The sequence below is a fragment of the Enhydra lutris genome, unplaced genomic scaffold (assembly GCF_002288905.1).
Source record: "Enhydra lutris kenyoni isolate GAN:26980312 unplaced genomic scaffold, ASM228890v2 scaffoldscaffold29, whole genome shotgun sequence".
Lineage (NCBI taxonomy): Eukaryota > Metazoa > Chordata > Mammalia > Carnivora > Mustelidae > Enhydra > Enhydra lutris.
The window spans coordinates 11681492-11709446 of NW_019154113.1; the positions used below are offsets into that span (position 1 = coordinate 11681492).

At 41.2% G+C, this 27955-nt stretch overlaps 1 protein-coding gene across 3 annotated transcripts in view; it reads right to left on the reverse strand.

Annotated features, from left to right (window-relative positions):
* LOC111152726 (chromodomain helicase DNA binding protein 2) overlaps positions 1-27955 on the reverse strand; it is a 116751-nt gene that overhangs the window by 33989 nt on the left and 54807 nt on the right. For all 3 annotated transcript variants that reach the window (XM_022511310.1, XM_022511309.1, XM_022511311.1), the window contains 11 exons: positions 24655-24843; positions 19927-20089; positions 19450-19602; positions 16540-16611; positions 13213-13362; positions 12321-12469; positions 11217-11313; positions 10667-10759; positions 6928-7098; positions 5821-5996; positions 672-713 (listed from right to left, as the gene is read on the reverse strand). In XM_022511310.1, the coding sequence (XP_022367018.1) occupies positions 672-713; positions 5821-5996; positions 6928-7098; positions 10667-10759; positions 11217-11313; positions 12321-12469; positions 13213-13362; positions 16540-16611; positions 19450-19602; positions 19927-20089; positions 24655-24843 (1455 nt within the window). The remainder of the gene's footprint in view (positions 1-671; positions 714-5820; positions 5997-6927; positions 7099-10666; positions 10760-11216; positions 11314-12320; positions 12470-13212; positions 13363-16539; positions 16612-19449; positions 19603-19926; positions 20090-24654; positions 24844-27955) is intronic.

Here is a 27955-nt window from a genome sequence, read left to right on the forward strand (position 1 = left end):
ACATCACGGCTTCCTCTCCAAATGGAGAAGACAAACACAAAACACACAGGCTGTAAATTTCCTTCCACTCCATGAGTTTATCAGGAAGAAGAGAAAGACATCTGCTATTTCCTTCAAGTCAATACTATTATTTATGGGCTATACTGCTGATTCTGGACAAAGCAAAATAATGAACTAGCTCAGGTGGTCTTTTGTTAAAATCCAACTTCTGAGTTCATTTCCTGCATGCTTGTAAAACAGTAATGACAGCCGACCCTCTAGTAAGTTCCTGCTGGCGAGATGTTACTTACACTTAAGCCCCACGACACCCTACTAAGAAGTAGAAGGCTACAAAATCACGAATTTACATTACTAAATAAGGACTAAATGCGTGCATTCTTCCAAATGGAATTATCTGAACATCTCTTCTGGAAATCATCTCCCTGTATTCTGCATGTACTTGCTTCATGTTCCACTCGAGCAAAATCTCTGTACAGATGGTCATTTTTGGCATCCCTTCCCAAAAGGACGTGTACAATCACACAAGATATAAATATTTGTAAAGGAATGTTTCCAGGATAAAAAAAAAAAAAAGACGTTCCCAGCATTAGCATTAAGTGGGAAACAGTACCCCCCCCAAAAAAAAGCCTGCTATATAATAAAAATGAGAAACAGGTGAATAAGGAGCTTACCGTTCAAGAGGGAGACCAAACTTCTTATATGCCTTGATGAACCTGAGAACACAATCAATAAAACACATTAAAAAACAGAGGCTTTGGCTCTGTTACTGCAACATATCCTGTGGTGAATGGATCATGCCACACACTGTGTGAAAACAGACTGAGCCCAAACCATGTGACTGCCACTCAACAAAGAATGCTGAATGTCTCTGAAACTGGTCCGCTTAAAATAATGAGTGCTAAAGATGCAGTAAAATTAACGATCAACGTTATTCTCAGTGACTGATCAAGAAACCGTTAAGGAATGTAAAAGATAATGGTGATCTAACTCTAATAGTACCCTTTTTTAGATGGTACAAGTTTATGGAGTTCAACACGTAATTAATGATTCAACCACAACTCCTGTGATAAGACCCCAACATGGTTAACAGCTCTATCCAGGGACTGTTAATATCAATCCCATACAGTAATATTTCTTATTTTCTGGCCCATAACACAACTGTAAGATTTTTAAGACTGACCCAAATACTTCTGGGAATAAGGCAAAGTAAAATAAACATGTGATTTAAAACTTCTTAGACAAAACTACTTTGGAAACTCTGCTGACTTCTTCTGCCTGACCTTGTCTCCAAACAAAAATCCAAACAATCCTTCCACAGGTCTCTACCCTAAACTATACTGTACGTCAACCGTGTCATGTTTCCCTCCTTAGAACCAATCACTAACACTTTTACTGGAAAGCAAGAATCACTGTACTCGTCCACATCACTAAAATCATCTGGTTAGGCAACAATGTAAGGCGAGATACTTTGGGGGGATAAATGGAAAAGAGAACACAGCAACTAAAGAATGGGGACGGGAATGAGCAGGCCTATGGCTGGGAATCAACACTAAGGAAGAGCACGGACAGAAGGACTAGAAAAGTGTTACATGGGAAAGTGAACGTGAAGCTTATTCCTCAAGTCTACATTTCTCCTTCTTAATATACACGGAAATATTTCATGTATAAAATAATATGATGTTTGGGGATTACTTCGAAGCAATCCTAGTAGGGAGAAGCATTTCTGGAATGGTGGAGTCAGAATTTCTGAAATTCTGCTCCTCAATGAAAGCAGTAAGAACACTGGCAAAACACTGTCCCGATGGACTTTGTTAGAACTCTGGCGTTTACTCAAGCAAACGGCTGGAACTCGGTTAAGTAAGAACTGAAAGCTCTCTGGCATTTTACCTTTGCTCTATTCCCATGCTCCTCTCTCCACACTCCATGACAGCCTGGAAAACCAACACCTCTGCAACTACAGTAGTTGTCCAAAGCAGCAGCCTATAGGCCACCGGAGTAGGGAGAACAGGTCTGGAGCGACCCCAAAGCTCTTTTCCATGAGAACATGCTATTTGACCTGGCAACACCCTGAGAAGCTCCATTCTCAGGCCTGCATTCCTTGACCTCTCTGTGAAAATTACGGTCCATAGTTCATTGGTGAAAACAATTACAAGCAAAGGTTTAAGACCACAGCTACTTCAGGCAACATAACCAATTTGGGGTTAAGAACAGGATGACCAAAAACTGAAAAGGAAAAAGTGATGGGAATGTCCACAGGGAGCTTTGGAAAGCTGACGTGTTCCTGAAAACCTATAAAACCACGCATGAGAGCAAGGGCGTGTGCACGCACAGGAAAGACCTGAGGTGGTTCACCTGTCCATCACCTCCAACCAGTCCCAGGATCTGTGCAAACAAGAACTGATGGCAAGGCAGAGCCGTACCATGCCTGCCAGACCACTGAAAACATGCCCCCGATAAACACATGGAGCCCTTCAGCAAAAGCTGGTAGACTTACTGGCTCGAGGCATTTAAGCAAATCTCTGTCCAACCACTGGCTAATGGCTAAGCTAGATGAGCAGAGACTTGAAACCACATGACAAGGAATACAGACTTCACAGAACTAGTCTGGGAAAGTGACTAAACGAACAAAAAGCGAACAGCAAACACAACTGGCTGTCAGGGGAAATACGATGTCCACACCCGCCACACTGTACTACTTACAACGTCCAGTTTTCATCAAAAATTATAGAAAACACAAAAACAAAAAAGTAGGACCCATACACAGGGGGGGAAAAAAAAAAGCAATCAGTGAAAATGGTTCCTGAGAAAGTCTAAAAGTTGAACTTAAAAAACTGGACTTCTAAAACACAGAAGAAATTAAGACATTCACAAATAAACAAAGATAAAGAATTTGCTGCTACCAGACTTGCCCTAAAAGAAATACTAAAGAATCCTTCAGGCAGAAATCGAAGGACACCAAACAGTAACTAAAATTCATACAGAGAAGTAAGAAGAGTAACTGAGTAAGTATAGAGACAGCATAAAAGTACTTTTGTTTGTTAACTCTTTTCTCCTGATTTTTAAAAACTGCATAAAGCAGTTATTATAAAACTGTGTTGGGGGGGGGGCACCTGGGTGGCTCAGTGGGTTAAGCCGCTGCCTTCGGCTCAGGTCATGATCTCAGGGTCCTGGGATCGAGTCCCGCATTGGGCTCTCTGCTCAGCAGGGAGCCTGCTTCCCTCTCTCTCTCTCTGCCTGCCTCTCTGTCTACTTGTGATCTCTGTCAAATAAATAAATAAAATCTTTAAAAATAAATAAATAAATAAATAAACGTAACCTTTTAAAAAAAAAAAAAAACAAAACTGTGTTGAGGGGCGCCTGGGTGGCTCAGTGGGCTAAAGCCTCTGCCTTCGGCTCAGGTCATGATCTCAGGGTTCTGAGATCGAGCCCCACATCGGGCTCTCTGCTCAGCGGGGAGCCTGCTTCCTCCTCTCTCTCTGCCTGCCTCTCTGCCTGCTTGTGATCTCTCTCTCTCTGTCAAATAAATAAATAAAGTCTTTAAAAAAAAAACAAAAACTGTGTTGACAGGTTTATAAAAGGTAAAGATATAACTTCTGTGACAATAATAACACAGGAGGGGGGAGAGGAATGAAGTTATATTGGAGTTAAATTTTAATATACCATTAGAATTAAGGTGATGATAATCCAAACTACACAACTGCAAGTTAAGGTACTAATTATCATCTCGAAGACAACTACTAGGAAAATAACTTTGAAAATATAGTAAAAGAAACTGTATAGGAGAATGAGAAACACAAAGAAAAGGGAATTAAAATGGTATATTAAAAACTAACCTACATAACACAAAAGATGGTAGTAATGGAGGAATAAAGGAGAAAGACAAGACATAAAGAAAATAGCCAAATGCAGATATAAATTCTATTTTGTCAGTAAATACATGAAATGTAAATGTGATTAAAGACTCTGATCAAAAGGAAGAGACTGAGGGGCGCTTGTTGGCTCAGTGGGTTAAGCCTCTGCCTTCGGCTCAGGTCATGATCTCAGGGTCCTGGGATCCAGCCCTGCATCAAGGGCTTCCTCCTCTCTCTCTCTCTGCCTGCCTCTCTGCCTACTTGTGATCTCTCCTGTCAAATAAAGTCTTCAAAAGGAAGAGACTGAAAGAATAGATTTTTTAAAAATGATAGAACTACATACTGTCTGCAAGAGGCACAAGCCAGACTCAAAGACAGGCATACAGGGGCACCTGGGTGGCTCAGTGGGTTAAGCCGCTGCCTTCAGCTCAGGTCATGATCTCAGGGTCCTGGGATCGAGTCCCGCATCGGGCTCTCTGCTCAGTAGGGAGCCTGCTTCCTCCTCTCTCTCTGTCTGCCTCTCTGCCTACTTGTGATCTCTGTCTGTCAAATAAATAAATAAAATCTTTAAAAAAAAAAAAAAAGACAGGCATACTGAAATGAAAAAGATAATGTGCATACAATATCCAAAAGAGACCTGAAGTGGCTATACTAATACCAGATTTTTTAAATGAAGTTTAGGACAAAAATTATTACTGGAGACAAAAGGACATTTTATGATAAAAGGGACAATCCATCAGACAGAAGACATATCAGCTATAAAATGCATGCACCTAAGAAAAGCCCCAAAATACATGAGGCAAAAACTGACCAAAGCAGAGGGAGAAACAGACAACACAACAGTAACAGGTAGAGACTTCAACACCCCATTTTCAATAACAGCTAGAACCACCAGCGAGACAATGAGTAAGGAAATGGAAGACTCAATCCAGAATCAAACATCTGTAGGACACTGTGTCCACCTAGAGCAGAATACATATTCTTTTGAAAATAATACTGAGGGTAAGAGGAGAGAAGATGTTACATAGAAGACCGACTACAAATTCAGAATGGTTAAGATGATAACATGGTAAGTATGGGGGTAAATACCCTCATCTGTCAATGTTTGTATATATTTACACTTTTCCCTAATAAATTAAACAAAGCAAGAAGAAAAGAACAATGGTAACATTTAGGAGAAAATAAAGACTTCATAGTTTAAAACACATTGACCTAGAAGACTATCTCATATAATTATAATATGGATTGCCTCAGAAAGCTGCCTTCATACTGTTTTTTTAGCCTAAACTAAAAAATATCATGCAAAGTGGTTGGGAAAATGGCTTATGCAACAATTTTAGGTCTTTTTGGAGGGTGATGTGTGTGAATTAAATACCAACAATGGGCAGTAAATACGGACAACATCAATCAGATACTAAAACCAATCAGAGGCGGGAAAAAGTCTGCAGAACAGTATGCTGGGTGCTCATAAACCAAACCACCACCAAACTGGTATCAGTACTCACACTGACAGGGAGTGAACTTCAGAGACGAGGGGTATGAGGGCAGCGTTATCCGTACCATTTTAATTTTTTATATTCATATTCTTTAATACACAGACAGGTGTGCGTCTCTATGTATGTTTGCATGTATGTATTCCTATTCTTAAATAAAAACAAGTAAGAAAGGCTCAGCCCAAGTTTGCCTCCAACTGTGTCTTTTGTCTTGGCTGGACTTTGGTGAAATCGCTCAGAGTAACCAGAGAACAGGAAAAAAACAAGAGCTGGGCAATGCGAGAGTGAGCTCAACTGAGGAAAACCCTGCAGGGCAGACTCTTCTGAAGACTTGGGCCATGACTCCATCCCCTGCCTTCCTTGCAGGCACCAGCCCCTGCCCGCCCCGTCTTCCATGTCAGGAATGCCATCAGCCCACCGCTCGCAGCATGCCCTCCTCGCACGCTGGAGAGACAGCGGGCAGACCCTCCACCAACCTTCGGATCTCAGCGTCAGTAAATCCCTCGACAAGGTCCTTCCGCACGCTTCGGGGGCGCCCTCTGCGCTTCGGCTTCTTGTCATCATCAGAGTCATCCGTCTCGCTCTCAGAGGCAGAGGATCTCTGCGCCTGCCTCTTAGACTCGGTGTCAGAGTCACTGTCATTTGTCTGAGCCTGAAAAGGCAAAGTCCCACTGTAGCAAGGGCCGGCTGGAAGAGTTCAAGGGACTAAAACCAGCCCATCTTAACTCTTTAGAACTCAGAACCTTTCATCATATTGGACAAGTCCAAGGTGGAGGCAGGTGTCACGTAAAGAAGGAAGATCTGCTTGGGACAGTTACCTTCCACAGATGTGGTGCAACGTAATGACAAGTGAAATGGAATAAAAATATTTGACTGTGGGTTTGTGTTTACTTCCTTAGGTAAGTTCCCCCTTTGTGCCTTGGTTTTCCATTTGTAAAATGGGGATAACTACCTATTACTTGGGTTTTCATGAAGATTAAATGAGTCAACGGGTGTAACAGCACAACTACGCCTGGCACACAATTACTGCTCGATCAATACCAGCGACCATCAGTGAATAGATCTGCTAGGTCCAACAAACTGGCTGATGAAACTTATTCTAACCTACTTCAGTGCTGTTCCAAATATCGAGTGAGATCATGCTTGTAACAGTGCTTTGTAAGCTGTGAAGTATATGTATGTTTTTTGTCTATGGTTATATAATTTCTTAGTAAGTATGTATAACAAGTGCCACAAATACTTGAAGGCAAAGAGGCTGGCTCTGAAAGTCAAAGGCACTGCCAATGAGAGCCAAACCACTGGGATTACAGGTTCTGATCTCCACAGCAAAAGGCGAACGTCTGCCAAATTCAGATCCCATCCGTCCGTCTGTCTCACCAAGAGCCAATTTACAAAGCTCAAATGTCTCACGGGCGTACTCAGGGGCACTCCACATTTTTCTATCTTCCCCTGCTAGGTTCGCTATAAAATACCTGCCTCCCACGACCAGGCAACACTGTGAAGCCTCTTCCTTGAGTAATTAGCACTACTGTAGCCTTTACAACCTAAGAGGTCCTTTCTTATCTTCCAACTCCCTCACTCACCTTTTTAGTGGAACTCCGAATTCGAGGAAGCATGTAAATTTCTTCCAGCTCCTTCTGACGCTCTTCCTCCTCTACTTTTTTCCTCTGCTCCTCCGGAATGATCTCATCCCAGTCCTTGTGAGGACGCTCTTCCAGCTCTTCTTCGTCTTCCATTGTTGCGAAGTTGGCAACCTTAAAACAAACGGACAACTCACTGTCGGACATTTCCCTGTTTCCCAAACACCATCTGCTAAAACACCAACTCACCCAGCATTTTTAATCTAAGTAAGACGCTGCATGTAATATCAGAATTCCTGTGATGTTATACAATCAGATAATCAATCTTCTGCTAATCTCTCCCTTATCCTCCCCCCAAATATCTTGCCAAACCCCCAAGTTTATCAGAAATTACTGAAAATTAGGGAAACAGATATAAGGATAAAATGGTCTTATAAGTTAAATCATAGATATTTTCTAATAAATATGATACTAACTGGAAAATTTAGATTTACTTATTAGATTATCAAATACTGAATTATGTAATACCAATCCATCATGACGTTAGTTCTAAATTATAAACTGCTATTAAATAGCACTCATCTGGAACAATGCATAACTGAAAACCTTAGCAATCAGTAGCCAACTACCTACCTTACTCATTTTTATCAGAAGTACAGAAACTTAAGAAAGTACAGAAACTAAAAGTATGTAATGATTTCATACAGTCAAAAGTACACACTACTGTTAGAAATCAAAATGAGAATTTAAATGCAAAAAACTCAAACCTAGAAGAATACTCCATTTACAACATATCAAATAATATCTGGCATCAGTCTGTACTGAAAAGATATGTGTATCCCAGAAAGAAAACCATCCAAGTGTATGTATTTCAAAGACTACACACAGCCTGTGGCTATACACAGATACATCTACCAGCTCTGCCGGCTTATGGGCAGTGGTGGGCAGGCCCCAGGCATGGGCTCCGCATCCTTCTTATTCCTTCCCACACAGTCTTTAAGGGTACAATCAAGTATAAAAGAGCTTTTAGATATTCCATTCCTCAAAGTCATTTGGAACTGACAGTGAAGTCATAAGTTGATGACTTTGGGCCACAATTAACTCTAATTTCCACCATAAATACTATGATCTTCACGATCAGATTTTTTTTAATTCCAAGACAAAGACAACAGGTGTAATTTCTTAGACTGAAAACATTTTTTGTTTTATAAAAATGAATCATTTGGCCAATCTCTTAAATTAACTAAAATTTATAATTACTTTAGATCTGACCTTTGAAACAGCCAAATGAAAATGACATAAATGATGTAAATATATACATAAGTGGTTCACACAGTTGGAAAATGAACTTTTCTGAGGACGCAGAATGGTTAAGGGCCACACACTACAGGCCAGACCACCTGCCGGGATGTGATCACAATTCCACATATGTGTGACCTTAGGAAATCTACTTAGCCTCTCTATGCCTCAGTTTCCTTATCTATAAAGGAAAAAAATAATATCTGATCCATCTTACGGTTGTAACGGGGCTTAACATACAGTAAGGGATACAACTATTAGTTATGATTACTTAAGAAAACTATAATCTTAAGTTATCTCAAAAAAAATTTTGCTATGTTTCCAACATGTTAGAGTTAAAAAAAGAGAAAAAGAAAAAAAAGAAAGGATTAGTGGAAAAAACAAAGTCAAATCAGCTGAAGCTAAATCTCCAGAAATAAAAGAGTCCCTAGGTAGGAAGACTCCTACTGTGAACTAAATCACTTGACCAGGTGCTAAAATTGACAGCCAAAAGAGCTTTAGCAAGGCAAAAGTCATAGCTGACCACTTTCGATTAACCTGTTAATAATGCAGACATTTTTATACCTAAGTCTTAATATAATATTCTAACTAAAACATTATCAGGAAGATTACTTCTCTTTAAAAGGGAGCAAAAGGGACACCTGGGTGGCTCAGTCAGTTAAATGTCTGCCTTCAGCTCAGGTCAGGCAGGATCCCAGGGTCCTGGGACGACGGAGCCCAGAATTCAGCTCCCTGCAGCAGGAAGTCTGTTTCTCCTTTTGTCCCTTCCCCACTCATTCTCTCTCTCTCAAATATAAAAATAAAATCTCAAAATAAAAAATAAAAGGGAGCACTAGTCCTGGAAGTGGAGTCCGTTTGAAAAGGTAATAATTCACCTTAAAATTCAAACACACTGACTCTGATCCTAGAGCTCTCTGGTCTATTCAACAGTTCCTTCTGTGTTCTTCCTCTGAGACAACTTCTACCTGTGGCCAACCTTGGACCTAGTACTGCTTTTCCTTCCAACACCTCACCCATGTCTCCCTCAATCCTATAGAATCTACTGAACTTAACCATTACTGGAACCTTCAGGTCTCTCCTGCTTCTCTAACCCATACAGAACGAAGCCATGCCAATTCTTTCAACCATATTCTCACCTGAGATTGGGAAATCTTTGCCAATTTGACTCTCCTTAGTCTCCCAAACCCATCTTGGGGACCACGCTGGGACCATGAAATGACCAGTCCCTCTGACCTCATGTACTTGCTGGAGAAAGTCATAGGACCCTGCTGAGCAGCTCCAACATGAAGTCTTACCTTCCAAATACAGCTCCCTCCCTATCATGTTCCTCCTTCCCGGCACCACCGCTGGCTGTCCCAAATCATTTCTACTTTACTTGCTTACTAGGAATTACGGTCACGAAGGAAGGATTCCCACAGCTTCTCTCCCCACCATTCCCTAAAATTATTTTCCTTTTTCATTTGAAGGCCAACTGTGCCACCTGTTTTTATTACATCCCTTCCAGTCTCTTCTAAGGCAATGTACCTTATTTTCCTCTTTGCCTTAGAAACTCCAATCTCCTCCCTCTTCTCAAGCTCTCCTCAACCTGGAGACATTATAACATCTTTCAAAACCCTTTCCTTGCTTGACTCTTCTATCCTCATACATCACCTTCACTGTACTTTTTATGAGATTTTAAATTACCTCCACCACACTCAATGCTGCCACCTCCTCTTCATCTGGTCCCCAGCTTCTGCGCTTAGTCCTGATCTCATTTAATTTTGTTATATCAGATACTACCCATAATAGCCTTTAAAACAACAGACACAAAAAAAGCAAAAAAACACCCAAGTCAGCAAGTGCTTACTGTCACCTTCTGTTTTCTGCCTCTGACCCCTCTTTGTCAGCTGATTCTATCACTGTCTCTTCCACAACACCGTCCATGCTTCCCAGAGCTCCCCACCATCTGGGTCTCCACCTGTCCCATGGAGGCACACTCTTCCCTCTTCGATAACTTTTCCTCTATCCCCTGACTCTGGGTAAGACGGAGCACATCAGTGATTACCTCCACATGGAAGACTACATCTATACTCATAACACCCCTGAACTCAGAACGAGAAAGAAAGGAGGCGAGTCAGGCTGCCTGGGTGGCTCAGTGGGTTAAGCCTCTGCCTTGGCTCAGGTCATGATCTCAGGGTCCTGGGATCGAGTCCCGCATCGGGCTCTCTGCTAGGCAGGGAGCCTGCTCCTTCCTCCCTCTCTCTACTTGTGATCTCTCTCTGTCAAATAAATAAAATCTTTGAAAAAAAAAAAAAAGAAGAAGAAGAAGAAGAAGAAGAAGAAAGGAGGCGAGTCAGGTAAAGGAAAAGCAGAGCGCCTTGTGTGCAGGAAGTTCTCGCAGACATTAGTGGCTGCTAGTTAACAAATCGGTGCTGAGGACCCCCTCCCACAGTGAGTTCCATACCTTAAACTGCGACAGAAGCTCATCTGTTGCACTTGTTGACACTTCGTTCTCTCTAGTTTCAGCCAAGCGCAAAATTTCATCTATGTCCATTTCCTAAGGGACACCAACAATACAATACGGTAAAGAGGCAACAGTCATCAGTATGGACTGAAAACACTGGATGTAAATGAACCAAATCTCCTTCCCGGGATCCCATTCACCTAAAACAGTACCTGGGTTAAAAAAACTATGCTTCAAGTAATTACTGTTCTTTACGAAAGCCTCTAACACAGACTTAGAACCTGCTTCCAGAGAAACTGGGACTCTCACAAGTACTTGTCAAAAAAGGTTTTTCTGGGTGCCTGGATGGCTCAGTGGGTTAAGCCTCTGCCTTCGGCTCAGGTCATGCTCCCTAGGGTCCTGGGATCAAGCCCTGCATCGGGCTCTCTGCTCAGCGGGGAGCCTGCTTTCCCTTCTCTCTCTGCCTGCCTCTCTGCCAACTTGTGATCTCTGTCTGTCAAATAAATAAATCTTTAAAGAAAAAAAAAGTTTTTTCCTCGTTGTTAATTACCTGAGGCTCTGACTCCTCCCCTTCCAGTTCTTTGAAGAGATCCTCTGCTCCAAATTTCAAAATAGCTGTCAGCTCTTCTTTATTAAAAGGATTTGAGCTATAGAAGGAAAAGGTAGTTGTAATCTCTCAGGAATGTCAAATAACCACCATCAAGTTCCACTATAAAATAGCCACCCCTCATAAACCAGTGAAATCACTGGTGAAAACATAAATTCTGCCCCAAGAAAAATGATCTCTCAAAGATTTCATTTTTTTTTTAATCCCCAGGATGAGTCTGTGATGGTAAACCTAACCTAGCGGAAGACTAGAAAATGAATTGTTTTCCTGATGGCTCATCTATTACACGATCAAGCAAGAAACTTAATTAGCAACATGAAAGCAGAGAGTTCTTTGCTCTTTGTCTTTTGACTCAGGAAGTTATCATTCACCAAGAATTTTCAACCTTCTCAACTCTAGTCTAAAATAAAAAGAACCAAGCTTTTACCATTTAGGTTCCTTTTGAATGGATTTAGGGAAGGGCTCATTAGATTTCTACCTGTGACACAGCTTCAGGACTACCACAGAAGACACTGAACAGTCTGGTCAAAATGTAAACTCAGTCAGAGAAAAAGCTGTGCTTCTAAATAAAGTCAACTGAAACTTGACTATTTTCCTTCTACACCCTTCTGTTTCCACCTGGAAAAGTAATCTCCACACAAACATTTTTACCAGTAGTAAGAAATGAGCCACCAACTCCATCTGGCAGATTCTTGCTACTGATACATTCAAGGCAACTCTGCACTGGGCTACAAGCCTAAGGAAGGACACACACCTGCCAATGCTGCTGTGTCGAATGTCACATGCGGAGCCAAAAGCAAAAGGCAAGGGAGAAGGCCAAGAAGGAGGGAGAGCAGAGAGCATAGGGTTGAGAGGCAAAAAAGAAAAAAACACAGAAAGCACGATAAAATGAAAATGACATCCTCTTGTGGTCTTGGCCTGGCCTCTTCTAGGTAATTAATAGATAACGTCAATTATAGAGAATCCTATTAGAAGGATGAATTCTATCAAATGCTGATGTAAAATTGATTTGGCTCTGACCACCTCTTCCACCTTTCTAGAACTTACTTGGACCTTCCTGAGTTGTTTTCCAGAACTGTCCGGCCAGTGGTATCCATACGCTGAATCACCAGATGGTCCAATACCATCTTCTTTTTGGCCCGTTCGATGATCTCCTCCTCCACAGTCCCCTTTGTAACCAAGCGGTAAATATTTACCTGTAGAAAAAAGAAATGTTATGTTTATACCTGATCACCAAAAAAAAAATTACCTCTATCTAAAACCAAGAGGAGAAATAAGAACTTATTTCTCTTCTACCAGAAATGACTAAAAGCCATTCATCCAAAAGGCAGCTTAATATTTTTACTGTAACAGGTTATAGTCTGAAATAAAACCGCCTCAAAAAAAACCTGTTACTACAGCCTATTCTAATGATAAAAATCTTGCTAAAGAATAATTAGTTTCATGATATAAAGTTTCACCAAACCAAACCTTTGGTCGAGTATGAAACTTAGTTAGGAGTTACCCAATACTACAGCAGACTTTGAGATTCACACATGAAGGAAACAAGCATGTATTTCCCCAACATAGCTCAGAGCTAACACTGTCACTATAATAAAGTAGACCACCTTGAACGATATTAGATTATTTAACAACTTAGCCACATTAAAATAGAAAAACATTCCAGTTCTAAATCTGTTCATCATCTCTCTTTCTTGGGGTAAACCTGAAAGTCACTGGTGACATAATTTCCAAACATAAAAATAGAATAGTTCCCTAGTACGTTCCTCTTAGCCCCAAAGACACCTCCTCTTACTAGTTAACAGACAGGCTCTACCCTTGGGGAAATGAAAGCAAAACAAGAAAGAAGCATTTTACAAACATCCTGAAAGGGCTAAATAACCAACCCCCCTCTTTTCTGATTCCCCCAAACCATGTCCATATGCGTCTCTCCACCAACCTGCTTCTTCTGACCAATTCTATGGGCTCGGGCTTGTGCCTGCAAGTCGTTCTGGGGGTTCCAGTCGGAGTCAAAGATGACAACTGTGTCCGCCGAAGCCAGATTGATTCCCAGGCCACCAGCCCTTGTCGAGAGCAGGAAACAGAAGTCCTGTACACAATGCAATATACTACTTTATGCAGTGGCCTTCTCAGAAACACTTTCACAGTCCAATAAGCCCTTATACCTGGAAACCCCTGCAGGTGTGAAGAAAAGTGAGATATGATGGACAAACTTTATGGAGGCTACAAGAATGCCAGGGACTTGATGGTAGAGGGAATTTTCATTTCATTAAGCAGAAAGAGTCAGTGCAGGAAACAAAGGAGTAAAGCTGATTCTGATAAGTCAACCAGAACAAAAGAATTAGTGTTCTCTCCTGGCTAAAATAAGTGTTACAAGCAATTAACAAAATCCAGAACGTAATTAGCAAGGGGATCATTCCAGGAAGTTGCCCACACACCTACTTTCTGGGTAAAGGTGATCACACCATGTAAGGTAGTCGGTGTGAGCAAGGACACTTTCTTGTTAGGTGGGCGAGGAGCACACCAACACCGCACAGATCGTGTGCTGGGACGGCCGGGAAGCACGGGGTCCTCGACCAGCACAGCACGTGCGCAGAGAAAACCAGAGCACCTGTGGCTGAAGAGCCACATGTGGGAAAGACTCAGGCTCTCACATATTCCGGTTTCCTCAGCAACAACAGAGACTGAGCAGGCACAGTACACCTGCCTGCGTCTTACAGCTCAGCAAATATGGGGCAGGAGGCAGAGAGCAAGTCATATGAGCCAGAAAAGAAAGCCACAGAAATTTCTATTTTTAGGGCATTTGATCATGTATGTCAAAGGTGACAACCTCGGCACACAAGTGATGCTCAGAAGCTAGTAGTTCTGAGTTACACTTTGATCTGTTGGTGTATTTAATATACGCAGACACAATGAAAAGCTCTCCCCGTTCTAACTAAGTCACACTCACCAGCATCCTGCCACAGAAAGAAAAATGGAGAATGGTCTCAGAACTTTAAACAAATGTGGTGGCACATATACTCTGTGATCCTTTAGAGACACAGAGTGACATCACACTAAATTACAGAAGTCTAGAAGTAAGCAGTGGACACCTGAGAATGAGATACCTAAGCCAAATAAAATCTGGGGTCTGAAAAATCATATAAACAATTTTTGCTATCACTCCTTTTTTTTTTTTTTTTTTAACCTTAAGATTTATTTATTTGAGGGAGGAGGGTCAGAGGGAAATGGATGAGCTCAGGGAGATTCTGGGCAGGGAGCCCAACATCGGACCTGATCCCAGGACCCTGAGATCATGACCTGAGCTGAAACCAAGAGTCAGATGCTCTACCGACTGAGCCACCGAGGTGCCCCTTCACTGTCACTCTTTACCAAAGATAATGTGAATTATAAGATGTTATTTGTGTCTATTATCAAATTGAAAACAAACTCCATGAAATGCAATGCTGCTAAGGGTGAGATGAAAATATTCATACACAAACAAAATGAAAATAAACTGCTTTGGGAAATCTAGTGCAGTGCAGATTTTTAAAATGCTTTTTAGAAAGCTCATACACTCTTAACACACAACAACAAGTGATTAGGTTTAATCATTGGGTTAAAAAAATGGTATGAGCATGAGGAAATATTAGAAATTAAAAATTTTTAAAAATCTTTAATGACATGGGAAAAATGCTTACAGAATTTTGCATATAAATTGATAACAAAACTACATACAGAATGACTCTAATTAGGTGAATATACAGAGAAATAAGCAATTATGAATGGAAACACACCTAAATGATGTGAACAGCAAAAGTTGTCTCTGGGATGGGAGGAGGGGGAGGGGGATTCTGCAATTTTTCTTCTTTGTACTCTTCACTATCTCCTAAATTTTCTAATTATGCATACAGTATTTCCCCCAATGATAAAGTATTTACATTTTTCTTAATAAAAAAGGCTCAGATGTGCAGACTAATGTAGAGAACCTGTATTCTATAAACAGCTATGGGGCGGAGAATTGAGAATTATAGAGAAAAGACAGCTTTAATAGTGTTTCTCTGACAGAGGGAAATAGGAAACATTCACACCATTTTTTAAACTAAGAGTAGGGAACACAAAACCAGTTTCAATAAATACTAAATAATAAAAACTAGCTAACATTTACTGAATGCTCACGATGTACCAGGCAATGAGCCTAGTGCTTGCTGTGTGCTGCTGGTCACTGCATTTAATCCCCACAGCAGGTACTGAAATTATGATTTTACAGGAGGAAACAGAGGAGAAAACGAAGGGACAGGAATTAGAGAGGGTGAGCAGCCCTCAGTAATTCAACTCCTCTTCTCCTGAACTATTCAGAGCCTCAGTTCTGTCCAGATTCAAAGCCAAAGCTCCGCAAGGAGAACTAACATTTAAGGCTAAAGAAGCCAGAATGCTACAGCTGAACTGGGACCATGAGCATTTCTAGAGCAGAAGACGTACCACCATTTTAGAGTAACAGACACAGAGTTTTTAAAGCCCTTCAGAAAGCAGAACGTATCTACATACGAAGCAGTGGCCCAGGCTTCAGAAGCGTTCATGTTCTGCCCCAAACACTAGCTCTACTTCTGGCTCTCTCCACTGCTGCCTTTACCCACACACGGTGCTGCAGCGTTATCTCTGCGCAACCTCTTCTTCCCCACGTCTCTCAACTCCCATAGCATTTCTCAGCTTGACATGCACCAACTACAATGTCACCATGGTTTCTCACTTTTCCTAAGCACCCCTTGTATATGTGCCTTAAAACCCATTTTAGAATGCAAATCCAAGCTGGACAGTAGAACTTAAAGCTGTATCAATCATACCAGCAATCCAACACAACTGAGACATGGCTTTTCAAGTCTTTTCAAGCCTCAGTCACCAAAAAAGTACAGCTCAGAACCTTCCGATGTAACATGCATGTCAAAATTAATCCTACTGGCCAGCCTTCCCAACTCCTGCCTTGCTGCTCTCGCAGGCCCAGAAATTTGGTTATCTGGAAGCCACCAGGGAACACTCAGCTGCTATTAGAACTACTCTGCCACTAATCCAGGCCAGGGCAGGTCAACAGAAGCATGCATATGCTTTTCTGGAATAACAAACAATAAAATTAAGAAGCATCTTTTATATTAGTGATTTCTTATTTCCTTCCCAAAGCAGGAGAACTTCACCGTGAACTGTTTCTGAGACGAAATACATTAAGCCAGAAAGGCTTTCCCCTGGATACAGAGCCCACGCAGCCCAAACAATAACGCCATGCATGGTGTACCTCAGACCCATCTGCATTGAAGTGGTCCAGTGCCTGTTTTCGGATTTCTCCCTTGATGGAACCATCCAGACGCTGTAAAAATAGACCACAAGAAAATCATAAGGTAGGAAGATCAGCTATATTCAGAACAGAACACCAGACTTGCAACCTTTATCACTCCAACACCCACTTAGTAAAAATAACCGGAACGCACTGGCAACGTGCTGTCAAGAGACTGTGCTTAGGCAGCATATCCTATCTGCCCAAGCTCTCCGGTTACAAACTCAAGGTCAGAAGCTTCTGACTCAAAGGGCTATCTAGGTTTATCCAAGGACCAGAATGACTGCTAGGACCTGTAACGAGAAAGATGGCAGCCCACACTGTCCTCAAAAATGATGTTTGCTTCTATATCTGTAGGGATGGAGAGATTAGGTCACCGTACCACTGCTCACCTAATAATTAGCTCATGCAGAAAATGATCCTTCTTAACTAATGTGACTATAAGTCGCACAGTTATTAAGTGCTACACAGACCAAAAAATCAGTTATGTAAGTTTGGAAACATTCTGCCGTAACATTGTGTTAAAATCAAGTCGGATCATATATTCCAGCTTTTCCAAAAATTACACTCTGAAATCAGAGCAAAGTGTTTAAGTAACCAAAATGCATATTTAAGAAAGCCTCTGGCATTTACTAGTTATTTTTTATTAGAGTTATGTGTCAGTTCTAGGTCCCAAACAACGTCACCACGGAAAACCACATGTCAAATAAATACTTGAGAATCATTAGCTACGTGGTGTACATATGAAGTGCTTATTTCTTACTCTTTAAAATCTTTTTTACATGTGTTCCCCTTACAGTAACATCTTGAGATGGACAAAATACCTCATTTTACAGAAGGCAAAACTGACGCAAGAGGTGATGTCATCTGCCCAGTGATGGCAAGTGGCTGGGGACATAATCTGTAGAAGGACCTACCTCTCCCCATCTCAGAGCTCTGCTGACCAGACCCAGGCCCACCTGAACACAAGTCAAATCACACCAGGGAACCCCCTTTCGTCTTTCTACCAGCTCTACTCAGAGCCTCAACCCAAAGATATCTTTAAATGGTAGATCATAGCCTATATTCGGTATGAGAAAACCCAAACACCTTTCTTTTAATATTCCCATTATTAGGAGACAGCAGACATGACAGACCCAAGTGGACTCCAGCCAAATATTCCCCACAGAGGAAAGCTATGCATTCTTATTTTACTTGACATCAACTGATTAGTCTGACCTGAAAAGCTCACATAGCTCCAGGCACTGAGAGACAACAATCTTCTGGCAGTGCACTGGGTTTTTATTTTTGTTTTTGTTTTTTTAAGGATTTTATTTATTGGACAGAGAGAGAGTGTGAGATCAAAAGTAGATGGAGAGGGCTGCCTGGGTGGCTCAGTGGGATAAGCTTCTGCCTTCCGCTCAGGTCCTGATCTCAGGGTTCTGGGATCGAGTCCCACATCAGGCTCTCTGCTAGGCAGGGAGCCTGCCTCCTCCTCTCTCTCTCTCTTTCTCTACTTGTGATCTCTCTCTCTGTCAAATAAATAAAATCTTTAAAAAAAAAAAAAAAAAGTAGATGGAAAGGCAGGCACCGGGTGGGGGTGGGGGTGGGGCGGAAAAGCAGGCTCCCCGCTGAGCAGAGAGCCCGGCGTGGGGCGCCATTCCAGGACACTGAGATCATGACCTGAGCTGAAGGCAGAGGCTTAACCCACTGAGCCACCCAGGCGCCCATTGTTTTTGTTTTAATTCCTAAAATAACCACAGTATCAAACCATATTCTAAGTCAGCTGCTGAAAGACTACATAAGGTATTATGGATAGGACAATGCCTTTCAGGGCATTTTAAAAAGACAATCTGTTAGTGACTTTTTTTTTTTTTTTTTTAATTTTCATTTATTTATTTGACAGAAAGAGGGATCACAAGTAGGCAGAGAAGCAGGCAGAGAGAGAGGGGGAAGCAGGCTTTCCGCTGAGCAGAGAGCCGGATGCGGGGCTCGATCCCAGGACCCTGGGATCATGACCTGAGCCGAAGGCAGAGGCTTTAACCCACCGAGCCACCCAGGCGCCCCTCTGTTAGTGACTTTAAAGCTTGGCCTTCTCAGGAGAGAATCACTGACCCCCAGTTTCTTCAATACCGGCATATAATTACGTAAGTAGGTTGAACAGTCCAACCGCTCATAGAAGAAATATTAAGTCAATCTTAAAAATCAAAGCACTATAAAAATGTTATGCAGAAAGTCAAGATAAACAGCATATACATCCATAAATAAACCAGAGAGAAGTTTCACACAGTCTAACACCCAGAAAAAATACTGTGTTGCAAAAACTTATTTCCCCCTTACCTTGTTTTTCTCCTTATCTTGTAGGAGACAACAGAGTGAAGATGAGAATCCATAATAAGTAACAATTCTACAGAGACAAGGGGGGGGCCACATCCCCAGCTTCAGGGCCCAGCAAGCTTTCACGTGCACAGCCCTGCTGGGTTCCCAGCCTCACAGCCAGGGTCAGCTTGCCCTGACGTGAATGCACAGAACTATCGCCTCTCTTTCTTCCTAGGATTTGGGCTTCTGGAATTAGGTCCACACCTCCTTCCTCTCTACTCTTATCCCAGACTTAGAGCTGGAAGACACCATCTAACATCCTTTCTGGTCTGCTTTTCCTCTCTTATCCATTCCCTTACTGCTCCCTGAAAAACAGAATGACCTCACATGACAACTTTCATTATAGGTGGCTTAATGGTATGGATGTAAATATAAACACCGTCCTGGAACCTTCGTCTCAATTTGTTTCCAGCCAGAAAACTTGTCTCCTAACTTTAGGATAATTGAGCAAGCAAAGCATTCAACCTGGAGGGAGGGAAATAGGGAGGAATTCCAATCACTGAACATCCTTACCTGGAAAGGATAGTGCTTGATCGTCAAGTACTCGGCCAAGATGTCCAACATTCTGACCATCTGGGAGAAAATAAGGACTCTGTTGCCCCTTTCTCGAAGTCTTGTCAGCAGCTTATCTAATAGAATCAGCTTCCCACTGCTCCTGATCAGGGACTGGAGATTGAAAAGACATTCCAATCATCACACTCAAACCCGTACTTGAGTCTGCCCTTAACTGCTAAGAGCTCCTAGTTTGACAATTACTCTTCAGTTTGGGGAAGCCCCCTGCAGTCTGGCTGACAATTCCTGAAATGCTCTTTACCTGGCATCTGCAACATCGTTCTTTCCACAGTTTTCCCAGTGAACTTTCCTCACCTCTTTTCAAAGCTTCTTCTGATGCTCCTTGAAGAGTCATCAAAGGAGCAAAGGGCTCTGATAAAGAGCATCTACGACACCAGAGTATTTGAGAACTTAACTACAAACAAGATAGCCACGCACCAGAAGAACCTCCTGCCCATTCTCTCGCTCATTCTCCTCGGGGGGCTTGATCAGGTAGCAGTGGTTACAGCACTTTTTCAACTCCATCACAATATTCAGGAAACCAGATGTGCTACCTCTTGTCCCTTTGGCAAGAGCCTTGTAGTTCCTGGTCAGAATCCATCTACAAATTAAAAAATAATGATGTTATTCGATTTGAAGAGACAGAGAACTGGAGGCATCAGAAGACTGTGAGAGAGAGCAGTGTTACCGGGAACACAAAAACAAAAACAGGAAAGACCTAAGACCATTAAGAAGGCATGGAGGGATCTGGTATTTTCACCTCCTGCCACCTAGCTGGGACCACTCACATCTTTAGTCTGATTCAGAATGTTAACCACAGGGCAAACACCACTCTACTGGGCTTTTCAACCTGAACACAGGAAACTAGAAGGAAAGAACGACAGTGGAATAATATTTACACACACACACACACACACACACACACACACACACACACACACGTGTCAAACAAGGACGGGTCACTGAAGCCCTATTTCTCACAACATACAAACCAAGTAAGCTAACAGGACGAGACTAGTTAAATTAAGATCATCAGATGGAAGCTTTGTACCCATTTACAAATCGTTGTAAAAGTGCACTTAACATGATAAAGTGCTCACAGTAACTATGTTTTCTATCCAAATTTTAAAAAAGGGAAGGAGAAATACATGTAAGCTTTAACCATACACTATAAAATATTAAAAGTACCTTTTCTTCTGAGCAATGGCATTTCTTTATACCATTAACAATCCCACTTTTAGGACTCTAGCTCAAAGAAGAATGCTCAAGGATTTTCAAAGAAGCACTATTTCTAGAAGTATCTGAACAAGCTACGGTCTACCACTGGGGGCTGCGCGGACTACATTAGGCTGCAGACCCACACTGGAGGACCGCACAGTTGTAAAAGAGGAAGAGGAAGAGCTTTATAACCCACTGCAGAGTGTTCCTCAATGTAAGCGAAAAATGTAAGGCACAGAAAAATGTATATGGCATGCTGCTGACATAGGAGGAAGGAGACAGCAAAAAAGTTAAAATACATTTGGCTTACGTTTTTAAAATTAAAAAATAAAGGAAAGGTAAACATTAAGAATTTTAAAACTGGTCATTATTATTATCTAAGGGAAAGAAGGACTAGAATGAAGGGGACAAGGAAAGACACTAGATATCTTCGAACACAGCAGGCTTTGTAGGTTTGCCTTTGGAACTCTACAAATATTACAAATAATTATGAAGCAAAATTAAGCAAAGCCAACTTTTATGACCCGGCAATTGCACTACTGGGTATTTACCCCAAACATACAGATGTAGTGAAAAGAAGGGCCATCTGTACCCCAATGTTCACAGCAGTAGTGTCCATAATAGCCAAACTGTGGCAAGAGCCGATATGCCCTTCAACAGATGAATGGATAAAGAAGACATGGTTCATATACACAATGGAATATTACTCAGCCATCAGAAAGGATGAATACCCAACTTCTGCATCAACATAGATGAGACTGGAGGAGATTATGCTGAGTAAAATAAGTCAGGCAGAGAAAGTCAATTATTATATGGTTTCACTTATATGTGGAATATAAAAAATAACATGGAGGACATCAGGAGAAGGAAGGGGGGAGACAAACCATGAGAGACTGTGGATTCCGAGAAACAAACTGAGGGTTTGGAAGGGGGTGGTGAGCCTGGTGGTGGATATTAAGGAGGCCATGTACTGCATGGAGCTCTGGGTGTTATACGCAGACAATGAATCATGTCATGGAACACTACATCAAAAACTAATGATGTACTGCCTGGTGACTAATATAAATAAAATAAACCATTCTACCTAGCCACAAGTAAGAAAAACTATCTCAAAGTACTTTAAGACTCATCCATTTCTAGTGGAATATACCTTTAAAAACAAAAAGAAATTACCATTAAAGAATTTTACCCTTACTCTGTTTTTATAATTCACATTGCTGATAGTAATCCATGCACTATTACTACTAGGATTGTGTGTGGGGTATTAAGTAGGTTGGTGAAGTTAAGAAGTGGAATTCTTAGTATGGGTATAAGATCATTAAGGTCAAATAAAATATCTACCTTGTACTGTTTAACTGAAAAAAATTTATGATGTATTCCTTATCTTTAAAAACAAATAAATTTCCTAAAAAAAAAAAAAAAAAAACAAACAAAAAAACGAATTTCCTAATTCTGTCCACTGATGTCTAGTGCAGTCACAAGTCACAGCTCCCCTACCCAGTCTGAGGTCTCCAAATTCCACTTTACAATAAAAGAGTATGAAGAACTTGCTGGATGTATGGCTGACTCCTGCTGTGGGGCAGGAAATGTACAAGATGAATGTGAACATTTTATTCCAGAAAGCAAAAGGCTATGAGCTACAACTAGGATTGTGTCAAAAAGACTCAAAACCAACCCGAATGAGCTCCTCCTGGCTAAAAACGGAGCCATTAGACCAGGAGTATAAAAGAGTTAACTGTCAGAGAAGGAAACATGAATATGCTTATCAACGAATTTGAAATCATACCAAAACAAATCTCACTGGTCAAAACCTTTGAAAAAGAATAGCTATAACCTATCATTCCCTTTTTTTTAAAGATTTTATTTATTTGAGAGAAAAAGAATGAGGCTGTGATCATATAGTGATTAGTACTCTGCATTGTGAGAGAGAGAGAATGAGAGGGGGAGGTTCAGAGGGAGAAGCAGGCTTCCTTCCTGCTGAGCAGGGAGCCCAAAATCCTGCAACTCCAGGATCTTGACCTGAGCTGAAGGCAGTCGCTTAACCAACTGAGCCACCCAGGCACCCCCTTATCATTTCTTTTAAAGATGTCAAACTCCCAACATGGATGAACCTTAAGCATATTATGCTAAGTGAGAAAAGTCTGACAGAGAAAAACAAGTACAGTATGATGTCACTTACATGTGGAATCTGAAAAAGCCAAATTCAGAAAAACAGAATGTAAAACAATAGTTACCTGGAAATGGAGGAACGGGACAGATGTTGTTGAAGGATACAAACCTGCATTAATAAATAATCCCAGAGATCTAATGCATAGTATAGTGAACACAGACAATAATATCGTATTATTATCATCAACCTCCCTAGGAGACTGGAACTTTAAGATTCCAACCATTAAAAACAAAGGGTCAGGGGCGCCTGGGTGGCTCAGTGGGTTAGGCCTCTGCCTTCGGCTCAGGTCATGATCCCAGGGTCCTGGGATCGAGCCCCGCATCGGGCTCTCTGCTCGGCTGGGGCCCTGCTTCCCCCTCTCTCTGCCTGCCTCTCTGCTACTTGTGATCTCTCTCTGTCAAATAAATAAATAAAACCTTTAAAAAAAAAAAAAAGGGTCATTATGTAATGCTGATAGAGGTACTTAATTATCATGATAATGATAACCATCTTTTTACAAATAAATGTATCAAAGTAATGTGTTGTACACCTTAAATTTACACAGTATATGTCAAATATATTTCAATTTAAAAAAATAATAGAGGCAGGGTGCCTGGGTGGCTCAGTCAGTTAAGCACCTGCCTTTGGCTCAGGTCATGATCCCAGGGTCCTGGGAAGGAGCCGGTATCTGGCTCCGGGCTCAGTGGGGAGCCTGCTTCTCCCTCTCCCTCTGCTGCCGCTCTACCTCCTGTACCCTTGTTCTATCAAATAAATAAATAAAATCTTTTAAATAGTCAGATGGTAATTTTTGAAAATTAAAGTCTTATTTTTATTCAGTTGCATTAAGAAGAAGAAAGGAATATTATCAGAAAGATTACCAGACCTTTAACTGTAAGACTGTAATGTTCATGGCATGTAATTAGTTCCAATCATTCCAGATTCAACTTTGAATCATCAAAACTAAAGCACAGGGTGCCTGGTGGCTCAGTCAGTTAATTAGCTGTCTTCAGCTCGGGTCATGATCCCAGGGTTCTGGGATAGAGTCCACATGAGGCTCCTTGCTCAGGGGGGGAGCCTGCTTCTCCCTCTGCCTGCTGCTTGTGTGCACCCTCTCCCTGCCTGTGCGTGTGCACATTCTCCCTCACTCTCTCACAGGCAAATAAATTCTAAAAAAAAAAACATAAACAAAAACTAAAGTACATTCTATACCACCCCGTCCCAAACGCAGCATTCTTTCATAACCTAAACCAAATCCACAACCTGCCCAGGCCCCTTGGAGTGCCAGAAAGGAGAGCGTCTTCCCCTTGCAGCACAGAGCTGAGCACCTTTCCTTCTCTACTCCCACAGTGCCTTGCATATGCCTTGGTTATTAAACAACACTGTTCTGACCCCTTGTCTCTACTCTGTCTTCCCTCCGAAGCAACACTTCTGGCAGGAACACATTCCACTCATCTTCATACTCCCAGCATCTAGCAGAATGCCTACCACACTGCATAATCTAATAAATGACTGAATGAATAGCAGAGAAGAAACAGATGAATGAGTGAAAAATGTGTGTCTGTTGGAGGGGGATTAGCACTGAGATTTAACATCAGACCACCTACAGAATGAAAAGTGCTGTGCAAATTCTCACCCAAGTAAGAAAGCAAGAATAAAACTTCCTCTTTCTAACCATGAATATGTGCTACTCATGTCTGTGTTGAGGCATCACTGAAAAAAGCAGTTTGTCAACTGTGTATCTCACGGCTTCTTTGTACAGATGTTAACCCTAGGGTGGCATGATTCAGCCCACAGCTTACTTGTAATACTGCTTCTGCAGAGCCGACATCTCCACCCTGAGGATCTGTTCCACTTTGGCAGGAAGGGATTTCTCCACGTCCTTTTTGACCCTCCGGAGGAGGAAGGGCTCCAGGACCTTATGGAGACTCTGGTAGCCATTCTCCCTCCCTTTCCCATGGTCCTCTTCAAAATCTTCCCAGAATTCAAACCTGAAATAAAACAAGACAGCATTTATTATAAAAGCAACTGGGAAGGGGGAAAAAAGCATTTTTCAAACTAAAATTTCAATTAACTAAATGGAAAAAAAAAAATCTGTTAAAACAAAAAAGAAAAAAAGGTTCTTCCCTTTAAGAAAATATAAATTTTACCAGTCACTAGCTCATGGACACAAGAGAGGGGAAAACAAAAAGGAAAAGGGAAAAAAACCAACTGAATCAATCCCATCTGTCTACAATGTGATAACATTAGGTTTCCGATTCTCGGACTAGGTGTACAGTTCTCAAGATATTTCAGTACGACATGCAATGAGTACATAAGTACAGACAAGTTATTGTCATGAAACATTCTGCAGAAAAGTTAATAAGCTATCCTTAATATGCTGCAATTTCTTGGGAAAACAAATTCAGAGGTAAGAGAATAATTAGTGGCAATATTACAGCTGTCACTGCATAAAGATGAGAAGTTTGTTACACAATTTCCATCAAAAGCCTCATTTTTCATAGATGAAAAAATTAATGGATTATAATGACAGTAAGTAAGGCTATGGTCCCCAAATAAGAATAGCAATACAAGTGATACCAATTTAATAGTATTAGAACTTGCAGACACAAATTTTACTAATAAATTTTAAAACCTGTTACCATAATAATTCTGCCTCAATTCTATAGATAAAAATTTCTCATGTTTAAATCTTAATTTAATCATCTCTGATTTACTACAGGACCCATGGCAGAAGTCCAGAACAGGATACTGGGAACAGATTTCTTTCAAAAAACAGAAAAGACTGAAGGAAACTTCTTTCATGATTGAAAATAATGTGCACTGTCCTGCCACTAGAAGGCCAGGGAAGCACCTGGAAGAACCAGCTGGGCCCTGTGTGCAGACGCTCGGCACGGAAGAGCAGGCCACAGAAGGACGCTAGAACCAGAAGCTTCGTCAGCCACCACTTGTCCTCTGACACCAGGTGGCCCTCCTCTGCTGAGGCCAGTCACACTCCAGAAGACAGAATGGCTCCACATTACCCAGAGTCTGGAGGACTCAAAAGCATCTGCCCTCTGAGATGGAAAGTGAGAGCGCAGATGCCCGTACCACCACAGAGCACAACAGCGTGAACAGTCTGCTGCCGGTTCGGAACTGAGAAACAGCCACGCGCTTCATCACGTACTGGGAGGTGGATCAACACCAGCCTCATAACACCTGCTAACACGTGAAACTGCCCCCTTCGGGGAAGCCGACAAAAAGACCGTTTGGGGTAGAAATCTAAAAACATCACTAAAGCTTACGAACTGATAAACCTAAGTTGCATTTTGTCACACTGCTATGCAATGACTCCAGGAACAAAGCTAAACGCGTACTTAAAACTAGGTAAGAGGAATAAAAGGAACAATGCCAACTGAACGGTCTCAATGCTAGGGATAGCACCTCACGCACAAAATGTACAAAGCAACTGGAAATCAGGGACTATCACTGTATCAGGCTATTCTCTGAAAAGCTGGGCGACAATTTCAAGAGACTATTTCAATTCACATAATATTCTTCATGAATTAAAACTATGTTAGTATAAAAGTTTCAATATGAAATTATTGAATATGATATTATTTCAATATGAAATTATTTACAAAATTTACTTCCCCTACTGTTTTAGGCAACAAGTATTTTCACCTGCCTAGTTTTAGTATTCTTAGTAAATTAAAAGTTAATGTGACACACTATTTCTTTTTTTTTTTAATTTAATTTTTTTTTTTTAAAGATTTTATTTATTTGACAGACAGAGATCACAAGCAGGCAGAGAGGCAGGCAGAGAGAGAGAGAGAGGAGGAAGCAGGCTCCCTGCAGAGCAGAGAGCCCGATGTGGGGCTCGATCCCAGGACCCTGGGATCATGACCTGAGCCGAAGGCAGAGGCTTTAACCCACTGAGCCACCCAGGCGCCCCACACTATTTCTTTATATACACGCTGAATGGTTTATCAATTGTCTATGATTTCTTTCCCTCTGAACAGCAGAGATGAGTAGCTGTAACAGAGATTGTAACGCCTATAAGCTAGAAATGTTTCTTATCAGGTCCTTTAAGAAAAAGTTTGCTGTTCGCAATAGAAAACTGTCAACTTAAAATACTACATATGATATAGGGTTATAGGAGTAACCTTAATAATGACATCATGCCACAGCCAAGAGATTATTTTAGAGATTATTTTATTTAGAGATTATTTTAGATTATTTTAGCGTGGTCAGAGTCGTCAAGTTTCTCTACTCACCTTCTGAGGAGTGTTAAATTAGCCTTGAAAAATAAAAGTGAAAAAAGGACAGCCACAGACAAATGAAAACAAAGAATTTCTTGCTAGTAGGTCTGCCTTACAAGAAATAGTGAAGAAGTCATTTAGGCTAAAAGAAGTGATACCCAATGGCAAGATGAGAAATAAAGATCACTGGAAATGATAAAATAGATGTGTAATATGAAAGACAAGCCGGGGTGGGGGTGGGGGGAGGTAGACAAGCCTAAATAAAGCAATAAATTTATCACTGTATTCTTGGGTTTACAACACGAGGAAGGAAGTGAAAACAAAGCCATACTGGAGAAAAGCTGTTATGTTTTACCAGAAATAGGTCAGCATTAATCGGAAGAAGACGGTGATGAGACGCATACCAAAAACTCTAGCAACCAGTAAGAAAATAGCTTTTTTAAAAAATCAATTAACAGAAGAATTCAAATGGCACACTAGAAAATAACTGTTAAAAAAAAAAAGATAATAACCGTTGAAACAAAATAAGGCAGTAACAGAAACAAACAAAAAAGAAAGAAAACATGTGGGGGGGAAAAAGGCAGAATAGCATACATAAATCCGACCATAGCAAGAGTAACATTACATGCGAATGAAATAAACCCTCAAAAGGCAGAGACTGTCAGACCAGATTAAAAAAGGAAGATGAACCATATGTTGTCTAAAAGAATCACATTTTAAACTCATAAAAAGAAGCTGAAAGTGAAGTGATGGAAAACAGTATACCATGCAGTTACCAAAAGAGAGCTAAAGAGCTGTCATATCACACAAAACAGATCTAAAGAACAATAGATATTACTAGAGATAAAGAGGGACATACATT